The 11,518-nt window shown below is 40.5% G+C and overlaps 1 protein-coding gene across 1 annotated transcript; it reads left to right on the top strand.

Moving 5' to 3' along the window:
- Positions 1-2,303: 2,303 nt before the first annotated feature.
- LOC115742322 (pentatricopeptide repeat-containing protein At3g06430, chloroplastic) lies at positions 2,304-4,695 on the top strand. Its single transcript, XM_030676546.2, has 2 exons — positions 2,304-2,749; positions 3,142-4,695. Exons 1-2 carry the CDS (start codon positions 2,360-2,362, stop codon positions 4,282-4,284), a joined length of 1,533 nt encoding a protein of 510 aa, XP_030532406.1. The 5' UTR covers positions 2,304-2,359; the 3' UTR covers positions 4,285-4,695.
- Positions 4,696-11,518: the final 6,823 nt, after the last annotated feature.

Genomic DNA, 11,518 nt, shown 5'->3' with positions numbered 1-11,518 from the left:
GGTTTGTTGTCATGTTGACTTGAGCAATTAAGCCCAACTTTTCATCTTGAATGCGACAAACTCCATCCTTGATAGAGATCTCATATCCCTTCTCTTGTAACTGACCAATGCTAAGCAAGTTGGTTTTCAAATCTGGAACAAAGTAAACGTTAGAAATAATTTGAGTAGAGTTCTCCTTGGTGTGGATCTTAACGTTGCCTTTGCCCATGACAGAAACTACAGATTTGTCGCCAAACGTCACAGTGTTACGGAATGATTCATCCAAGTCTGAAAATACGGACTTATCCCCACACATGTGATTGCTACGGCCGGTATCTAAATACCACAAATTGTGATGAACTTCTTCCTTTGCATGACAGGCCATCAAAAGCGAAACTTCTTCTACTTTCTCCGCAAAATTTGATTTTGCACCACGATTTTTGTTGAGATTGGTTCTACATTCAAACTTGTAATGGCCATACCCGTGACATCTATAACATTCAACGTTTGACTTGTCTACAGACTTCGACTTGTTGCCATTTGAATAGTTGTTGTCACGGCCTTTCGCTTTCCATTTGGAATCAGCAGCATGATCCTCATTTGATTTACGGTGCAAATCTTTGTCCTTCCATCTCCCTTTCCCACGATCGGGACCCTTTGGATTGGCTACTGCCTTTAATGCTTGTTCCTCTTTATCTTGCTGGACAATTTTTTGCTCATGAACCAGCAAAGAACTCTGCAACTCATCAATTGAAAGTTCATCAATATCTTTAGATTCTTCTATAGAACAAACAACGAAATTAAATTTCGGTGTCATTGATCGAAGAATCTTCTCGATGATGGTGACGTCCTCCATCTTCTCGCCATGGATCCGCATCTTGTTAGCGATCGTCATTGTTCTTGATAAGTAATCGATAACGGATTCGCCGGTCCTCATGCGTAAATTCTCAAATTCCGTCCGAAGACCTTGAAGTTGCACGCGCTTCGCCTTCGTGTTACCTTGATACTTTTTCTTCATTGCATCCCAAATATGCTTGGAGGTGTCTTTGCAAAGAATTGTCTCCAAGGTTGATCGATCGATAGCTTGAAAAAGGTAGTTCTTGGCTTTGAGATCCTTTAGCTTCAATGCATCTAATTCAGCTCTTTGTGTATCCGTCAACACTACTCCAGCCGCTGGTTCCGCTACTCCGGAATCAACGACATGCCGATACTCTTTGGACCGCAGGAAATTCTCCATCAGCATGCTCCAATGATCATAGTGACCATCAAAGCGAGGGATAGTGGGCTGAACGAAATTATCGGTGGCCATTGAAAAGTTGCTTCTGCTCTCTTCTCACAACCTGGCGCTCCGATACCACTGTTACAATATTAGAAAAAAGGATACTAACAATATGCAATGGAGTACGTTTATTCCTTACTTCTGAAAAACTTACAACGGATGCTCCATATAAAGAGCTAATACCCAACGGTTAATAAAGAAAGTGCATCCACTAACTCCTAAAAAATAGCAACTGTGCAGAAACCTCCTATTGACTTGATAAAACACAAAGCCATGTTCAGCACCACTAAAACAAACTCCTAATAATTAGGACACTAAACAACCGATCATTCTACTAAAATAAAATAATAAGATAAATAAACATGGTCCACGTGACTCAACATCTCCCACGATAGCACCGGCTCGCACCATCCCTCGCAGCCCACCCGCGACACGTTGCTTCGAACCACACCAAATCAGACGATACTTGGGGATAAAATAGGAGGTTAGGAACATCACTTGCCTTGGGGGTCACACTCGAAGTAGGTAGGGGCTAAACGATGAAAAATCGAGCTCGGCTAGTTCCCTCCTCTTAGCATCGCGTGGGTCCGCGAAACCACGAACAGCAAGCGGGCGATGACGAGGTTGACGGAAATGCGGCGGAGCTATAGGCCTCCGTGAGCTGCCGGCTTCGTGGGTCACGACGTCGCTCGAGCTCGAGAGAATTTGTGGTAGGCACTTAAGAGATCGTTTTTTCTCCGATTTGCTATTTAAGTGATCCAACGAAAAATTTTGGTACTTGAGTGGCGTGTATTATTTTTTGACACTTCTAGTGCTCGTCTCCCGAGAAAAACATATAAGGAATGTGGAAGATTTAATGGCGTAAAGGGACCTTTTAGCATTAAAAGCGAATGAACGATTTTGAATTTCTGGCCCAAAGCACAGGAGCAGGGGAGGGGGGTGATAATCATACCAAGATTTTAACAGGCCAAAGAGTAATTCAAGACCGATTCCAATGGCAAAGGCGTCATATCACATTCTCTCCAGCTAAAACCTCACCGTTCGACGCAAAGCCTTGGATTCACTCCCCCGTCCCCCCCATCGGCTCGCGCTCCGACGTCCATGGCTGCTTCTTCTTCTCCTCCGTCGTCGCTCTATCTCTCTTTCTCATCATCACTTCCCCGATCTCCACTTCTCGGAGGCGCCACCACCGTCAGAAGAGGCGCGGCAGTGTCCCTCCCGGCTCCGTCGTCTCGGCGGGTGATTCTGTGCGCACTCGCGCCGACCGCGAGGAAGAGCGCGGCCGCTTCGCCTTCTTCCGCGGCCACGAAGAAGAGGCACTGGAAGGAAGGAGAGTATCCCGGGACCCCCGAGGCGAACGGGAGGAGGAGACCTCTGAAGAACGTGAAGAAGAAATTAGACCGGCAGAGCAAGGCCACGGCGTGGGCTAGTACCGTCACTGAAGCCCTTTCCGACCGCATTCTCAAGAAGCAGTGGATGGAAGCACTTGAGGTGAGTGGTGTTGATTACTTGATTAGGATTTTGGGTGGTGTGCGGGTGTGAATTCGTGATCTCCAGGTTCAAATTTGTGTTCTTGGACTCAACTTGTTCTACTCAAAGTCGAATGGATTGTTTCTCTGCATTGTTTCATTGATAATCTCTATCGTTTTGCAACTTGATGAAGGTCTTATTTGTTTTGGCTGGCCTTGGTACGTACTTCTTTTACTTCGTGTTGGATATTCTTGTTCATCCAAAGATAACACGTTCTGGCTGAATTAGCTGGTTTTGTCTACTGTTTGTTTAGCTAATCTGTACCAGATTGTTGCTATGATGTCCCGTGGTGGTGGTGGTGGTGGTTGATGTTTTTTCCGTTGGTAAATTGTAGTTGCTTTTTGTTCGTCCAGGTTTTTGAGATGCTGAGGACGCAGCCGTTTTATCAACCAAAAGAAGGGACTTACATGAAACTCCTCGTTCTGCTTGGGAAATCCGGCCAACCTGACCGTGCCCGCCAGCTCTTCGATACAATGGTTGAAGAAGGATGTGGACCCACTTCTGAACTCTATACAGCTCTACTGGGGGCTTATTGCAGGAACAATCTCATCGACGAGGCATTCTCAATTCTTAGCCGAATGAAGGGCCTCCCTAATTGTCAACCGGACGTTTTCACTTATAGTATCCTAATAAAGGTGTGTGTCGACTCTTCACGTTTTGATTTGGTCGAATCACTTTACCGGGAAATGGCTGATCGGTTGATAACTCCTAACACCGTCACACAAAACATAGTTTTAAGTGGTTATGGGAGGGCTGGAAAATTCGATCAGATGGAAAAGGTACTTTCAGGTATGCTTGAGAGCACGGAGTGCAAACCAGATGTCTGGACAATGAACATCATTCTCAGTGTGTTTGGCAACAAGGGGCAGATTGATGTGATGGAAAAATGGTATGAGAAATTCCGAAATTTCGGGATTGAACCGGAAACTCGGACTTTTAACATACTCATCGGTGCGTATGGAAAGAAAAGAATGTATGACAAGATGTCATCTGTGATGGAGTACATGCGCAAGCTTCAATTTCCTTGGACAACCTCAACCTACAATAACGTGATCGAGGCTTTTGCAGATGTCGGAGATGCACAGAACATGGAATATACTTTCGATCAGATGCGCGCTGAGGATATGAAAGCAGATACCAAGACATTCTGCTGCCTTATACGTGGATATGCCAATGCTGGTCTCTTCCATAAAGTCCTAAGTACCGTCAGATTAGCTGGAAAGTTTGAAATACCAGAGAACACATCATTCTATAATGCAGTTATATCGGCATGTGCAAAAGCTGAGGATCTTTCGGAAATGGAGAGAGTATTTCAGCAGATGAAAGACAAGCACTGTCGCCGGGATTCAACCACCTACTCAATTATGTTAGAGGCATATCGAAAAGAGGGAATGCATGACAAGGTCTATGATTTGGAACAGGAGAAAGAGGAGACTGTTCTTGATGGGTCTGAGAACGAGTATGCCCCTGGGCTAGAATCAGCAGTGGACACTTAAAGAAACCAGAGCAAGTACTCTGGCTTAGTGCAGGCGCGCCGTGGATTATTCGTGGGTTTTCTCATGCAGCGTGGGCCTTCTCCATGGGTTATGTTACTCTGTTGGTGCAGTTCTTTGTGTTTTGGGGCAGAAAATGTGGGTTCAGCCTCTCCATGGTCCTTCAGATCCAATGATGCTTCGGGATACTTTCCTCAGGTGCCTCAACCAATGTACACAGCCGATGATGTACCAACAGAGGTAATTAGTGTGCTCTAATTGATAATATCTTTTCTGGCCTGTGGGAGAAGTGGTCATTCATGGATCTGTGCGATTTATGGAAAGGGAAATAGTAGCTGTGATTAAGCATTGTTGTATGCTCTCTGTTTAATGTGATTCGCAGTTTGTTTAGTGGAGGGGGATAGGTGAAATAAATTTAGACAGAACAACTCGACAGAACTGCACTCCGTTAAACCGGTCTGCGTTGGATTGCTTAGCAAGTGTATGGGCCTTTACTTGGCTCAATTCCCTAAAGACCCACCAGCTTTAGATCGAGTTCAATTTTATCCCCAAATATTTTTCTGTTTCGGAAAAAATCACCAACTTTCCCATTTTATCTAAATCTGCGGCGGTCAACTTTTCATCCAATCATTACCGTTAACAATCTGACGTAACAATTTTACATCATTTTCTTTTTCCCCTTATATACATGTTTGTTTTTATTTTTTTTTTCCTTTTGTTTTTCTTTCTTCTTTGTCCTTTCAAGTTTGCCATGGATCTCTTCATCGTCTCCTTGTACTAGGTCCTCCCTACCCGTTTCAAAATCTACGTCCTCATGGAGTTCGCAAAGGGTGGCAAGCTCTTCACCAAAGTCTCCAAGGGCCGCCTCCTCGAGGACTCCCCACTGGCATTTGCCGTTGGCTATTGCCACACCCGCGGTGTCTTCCACCATGATCTAAGGCCAGTAATCTCCTCCTCGACAACATAGGCGACTTCAAGTCTCGTCTTCGGTCATAGTGCCACCATCGACTAGATTTAGCCCTATGGCTTACCCCACAGCTTTGCGGCACCATCGCCTATGTGGCGCTGGACACCATGAACTTAGCCCTTAACCACCAATTCACAAAAGAGCACAACATAAAAGGGAATGACTTGAGGAGGTGAGTAATAGTACGTAGGCACTATTATTAACTTGTCGATTTGAAAAATGGATTTCGTGTCCAACGGGTGAGTTCGATTGGATCATAAATGGTCCGATCCAAATAGATTAATTTAACTCATTATGGGTCATTTATTGTAATACAAATATCCATTTCCACCCATACATAAGTCATACCTAACACGATTTATACCAAAAGTGAAGTGAAAGTATGGAGTGCGTGAGATCAAGTGAGGAGGAGAGAGAATGAAGAGAGAGTTATAGAGGCGAGTCAAGCCTAAATAAGTTGTAAACTCATTTACTGATACCAACAAATTATCATGCCCCAATTTGACTATAAAAAAGGTAATGACATGACCGTCCTTTCATCAAAAGGACGCAATCTCAATGTAACCAAAGCTCATCCTGCTATCAAAATATACGTCTATATGCATATACTCGATAAAAAGTCTTTTGGTTACAATGCCAGAGCTTACTAAAAACCATGAAAAGATATATTTACATATCCATAAAATAAATATACATATATCTATAAAAAAGTATGTGCATATCTAACAAACAACTCAAAGGCTCATCATAACCATATACAACTCACAACTCATACCGAAACGTCCCAACTAGCCAACAAAAAATCCTCATGCTAAAGCTACGCTCAAGTCCTACTTGTGACTTGCTGAACCCGAAAAATAAGTAAGATGAATGAAATGAGCTACCACAGCTTAGTGAGTAATATATTTCCTCTAAGTGGATCGAATAATTACTATGCACATTTAATAAACAACACATAACTCATTTATACCAAACTCAGAGCATAACAAACCTATATATATATATATATTACTTCAACATAATAGTACATTCATAGCAAAGATATTCATTTTAATCAAGAATACGAAACAAAATATTAATGGTCCAATACATTGATCAATCTCATCTAAAACACATGTTAATGGTCCATCCATTGACCAATCTCAACCTCAATTATCTAAGCATGGTTAAGCATAACGCCACATGATAAAGGCGACCAAGATTCCCTCATTGGCTAGGTCTCTACCTATGTTGCCAGTAGCCTACAAAGATATCTTAAAACTAGTATGTGCATACGCACAAACCCCTAACCGGGTTCACAGCGATTTTGAGCATCACACAAACTCACAACAGCGTCCTTCTCAAATCACTAGCCAACTTGAAATCAATATCACAAAACATTTCATATGATTTTTTTCATAAACCAAAATATATATCACAAATCTGTTTTATTAAACCAAATCACATTTAGCTTTCATGAATCAACATATTATAGCACCTTTCATAAACCACATTCATAAGTGATGAACTTTTTGTAATTCTTTCGTAAAAGATTTCACAAATCATGTAGAGGCAATCGGCTCAAATATAAAATCAAAAGATGACTTTCCATTTCTAATAGACAAAACGGCAAGAAATGCTTGATCCTGTTAATGTAAGAAAAATGCTATTTCTCAACTTATATAACCTATATAGTACTTATCATTTTTTGGAGTATGAGTTTATGGCATGCATAGCAACACTTTTGCTCTAAAACTTAATTTCTACCAATAAGTTATTTTTTCTACTTCTGCTTACGGAAAGAAGTTCATTTTTCTACTTTTAGAGTTTTACTTCTTCAAGTGATTCCAAAACTATTTCTAAAGCAAAAAAAAAAAATGCTCGAGAAGTGGAAGATGAAATTGTGTAACCAAATGGAATTATGCTCCAGACGTTGCGTTACTAAACGAATTTTTGCTCCAGAAACATTTTTGGAACAGAAATTCTACTCCACAAATGTTGTCATGCGCGCCCTTACAAACCCAAAGAAGAAATAGTATCAATCACTTTATAAAGCCAAAACCAACTTATAAGAGTTACTTGAACCAACACGTTTGAATTTCTATCAAATGCACAACTCGACTAAAGTAAACTTCTTTAACGATAGAACGACCTATACGCACCAACGGAAGCTTGCCCATAGCGGACACCCATTGCTGTCCGCTATAGATAGCTCATTCACCGATCTACCTTGAGTCATAACTTTCTCCACCGAACTCCGTTAAGCGATCTTATAGTTAAAGTGAAGCTTATTCGACGTGTTACAAAAGCCCCAATATGGCTAACCCAAATGATTGCTGAAAATTGAAGGTAATAGCCACTGAAGTGAACTGTTTGCAATAGCACAACATGCACATCAAACTTGAAAAACTCATTCAGAACAAACCGTGGCTCCAAATCAAGATTCGCCAACTCACATTGCCTACAACACCCTAGAGTTTCATCCTTATATATATAAGGTAATCAAACGACTCCTCAATCAAACCCACGAACTTAGAATTGACCGACCCATGAATTTCACCCTAATTTTTTTAACACAGCTTCAAAAGGATGAAACAAGGCATTGATTGCTTACCCAACGTCGAATCGAGAACGCCGGACGATCTCTCTCTCTCTCTCTCTCTCTCTCTCTCTCTCTAGCGCGCGGACGAGCGACGTTCTTCTTCTTTCTTCGTTTATTCCAACACTTCACACACACATACATAAACCTACTGAAGGAAGGAAAAGAAAAAGGATTTGGGCTGAGGGATATTGAAACAGGGGCTTGTGTTTTGTGTTAAAAGAATAATGGGTTGAGCTTGGGTTTTATTTTAATCGGCCACTTATTTCAGTCTACTCTCCCTAAAAAAAATTCGTTCTTGAAATTTAGACATACCTCAATCATCAAACAGTTAAGTGTAATTGCGTCTTGCCTCCTCCTCAAGCTCTCAAGTGGCTTCTATCTCAATATGATTTTGTCATTCAATATTCACATAAGAGATAGTTCGTCGTCGTAACACTTGATCTTTCTTATCAATGACCCGAATAAGCCACTCGTCATATGTCAAGTTCTATCTTAAACTCATTGGTATAAAATCTAGCACGTGATTAAAATTCGGTACATATTTTTACAACAAGGACACATTGAACACGTTATGAACTCCAGCTAATGGTAGTCGTAAGGTCGGTTTGTAAGCGACTTCACCAAGCTTCTCTAATATCAAGAATGGTTTCACGTATCTTGGACTCAATTTACGCGAGTGCCAAATCTCATAACATCTTTCACAAGTGAAACCTTCAAGAATACATGATATCCCACATTGAACTCTACTTTCTCAGCAAGTAAAGATTGAGCATTGGAAATCGGATGGTCAGCTGTAACCTTTCAAGATACTTAAATGGAAATGAGAGCATATCACTATAGACTTCATCATCAATTTACTGATGACGCCTAGTGCTAAGAATGCTATATGGGTGATTGTTGGTTGGTTGACTAAATCTGCATTCTTTTGGTCATATCGATTCGACCTTTCACTAGATGGCGAAGCAAGACGTGAATGGGATAGTCAAGCTTCATGGAGTTCCAATGAGCATTATTTTTGATAGGGATCTTAAATTTTTGTCCAACTTTTGAAGGAGGAGATTACATGGAGTGTTAGGTACAGCTTTTTATCCGCAAACAGAAGGGCAATTAGAGAGTACGATCTAGATGTTAGAGGATATGTTGAGATCTTGCGTTATTGACTTTGGCGGCTCGTGTAAAGAGCATCTATATTTGGTGGAGTTTTCTTATAATAACAGCTGTGATTCCAGCATTATCATGACTCCTTTTGAAGCTTCATATGGTTGAAAATGTCAAACTCCTCTTTGTTAGGACAATGTTGGTGAAAAAAAACTAACCGGCCTAGAAAGAACTTCAGCGATCATAAGAGAAAGTCAGGCTGATTCAAGAACGTCTCAAAATAGCTCAAAACAGTTAGAAAAAGCTATGTAGACCTCAAAGGCCTAAAGTAGAATTCAGTGTAGGGGATCATGTATTCTTGAAAGTTTCACCTATGAAGAGTGTTATGAGATTTGGCACTCGGAAAAAGTTGAGTCTAATATATGTGGGATCATTCTTGATATTAGGGAGCATTAGTGAAGTCGGTTACAAACTGGCCTTGTCATTAGTGTTATCCAGAGTTCATAATGTGTTCAATGTATCCTTTTTGCGGAGATATGTGCCGAATCCTAATCACGTGTTAAATTTTAAACCATTGATATTAATAGAGAACTTAACATATGAGGATCAACTTAAAGGAGGAGGCAAGACGCAAATATCCTCACATATTTGATGATTGAGGTATGTCTAAATTTCGAAAAACAAATTTTTTTCTGCGGAGGATAAATTGTAATATGCCACCCATTTAGATAGAACACAAGCTCAACCCATTATTCTTTTCACACAAAGCCCAACCTCATGTTTCAATAGCCCTCAGCCCATCCCCTTTTTCTTTTCATCCGTTAGTAGATTTGTGCGCGTGTGAAGCGACGGAATGAATGAAGAAAGAAGAAGAACGTCGCTCGTTTGAGAGAGAGAGAGATCGTCGTGCATTCTTGATCCAAAGACTTCGGGGGTCGGTCGATTATGAGTTCTTGGGTTTGATTTAGGAGTTGTTTGATTGCGTGTGTGTGTGTGTATATAAGAACGAAATTCTAGGATGTTGTGAAGTCGTGTCGGTTAACGAATTTTGATTTGGAGGTATGGTTCTCGGAATGAGTATTTTTAAGTTTGGTGTGCATGTTGTTCTGTTGCAAACAGTATATTTCGGTTGCTATTATCTTCAGTTTTTGGCTGTAATTTGGATTGGCCATGTTGGGGCTTTTGTAGTACATCGAATGAGATTCGTTTTGACCGTAAGATTGCTTGAAACAAAACTCGATGGAGGAAGTTATGACGCAAGAAAATTTGGTGCGCAAGCTATCCATAGTAGACAATGATAAATGTCTACTATGGACGAACTTCCATTGGCACGTAGGTGTCGTTCTATCATTAAATAAGTGTAGTTTAGTTGAGTCATATGTTAGAGTGGCACGTTACTCGATTTTGATCCATTTTTTTTGTATATTTTTATAAAAAGAATTTTGACGCATTGGCTCGAGTAACTCTTGTAGGTTAATTTTAGCTTTATCGGGTGAGTGGTACTATTTTTTCTTTGTGCTTGTAAACCGATACTCCGAATAATTATAAGTATCGGATATGTCATGAGTTGAGGAATAGCAGTTTTGTTGCATAAATAGTATCGAGCATTTACTGCCACTTTGTCTATTTGAAATGGAAAGTCATTTTTTGGTTATATATTTGAGCATATTGCCTCTATGTGGTTTGTGAAACATTTTACGAAATAATCGCGAAAGGTTTATGTCTTATGAATGTGATTTATGAAAGGTGCTTTGATTTGTTGATTCATGAAAGTTATACGTGATGTGGTTTATAAAATTGATTTGTAATATGTATTCTGATTTAGAGGTAAGTACACTATAAGTGCTATAACTTTTGTACGGCGATCACTTGAGTACCATAACTTTTTTTTCGCTCATGTGAGTGCCATAACTTTCAAAAATCAATCACTTAAGTGCCATCGCTTACGTGGACATCGGAAAAGCTGACATGGAATTGGCGAACCACTTTTTCGAATATATTAATGTACACGTGTAATTTTTCATAAATTTTTATTTATTTTAAAATTTTCTTTTTTTTTTCTTTGGGTTCTTTCACGGTTTTTGCCCCTTGGCCGGCGACCCCGGCTACCCTCGTCGGCCACCACCGAACGACCTCGAGGCAAGGGCGGGCTCACCCCGCCCCCATGAGGCTGCGACGGCCCTAGGTGACGGCCATCACGGCCTCGGCTGCGATCGCCCTGGGTGACGATACCGGGTGACGGCCATCACGACCCTCGTTTTAAGGTGCATTATGGGCGAAATTAATTATTTTTGTTCAAATTTCATATTTTTTGTAGTTCAATTAAATTCCTAAAAAAATCCCAAAACGATGTCAATTTTTCTTAAGGTAAATCATGTTTTTCTATACCTTTGCATGTAAAATAACGTCCGGCACAATTTAGAACTTTGAGAAATCAATTTCTTAAATCAAATTGGATGTTATTTCACTTTAGGATAACTTTATACTTCTATTTTTCTTAAATCCGAAAATTCATGAAAACATACAAAAAATATCATTCATATTGCATAGCATATAGTTTAGATTGCATATTTGCCACGTGATTATGCCAT

Source organism: Rhodamnia argentea, chromosome 10, assembly GCF_020921035.1.
Source record: "Rhodamnia argentea isolate NSW1041297 chromosome 10, ASM2092103v1, whole genome shotgun sequence".
In the NCBI taxonomy this organism is placed as follows: Eukaryota; Viridiplantae; Streptophyta; class Magnoliopsida; order Myrtales; family Myrtaceae; genus Rhodamnia; species Rhodamnia argentea.
Note: the sequence above shows the minus strand (reverse complement) of the source record. Positions and strands in the feature narration are given on the sequence as shown.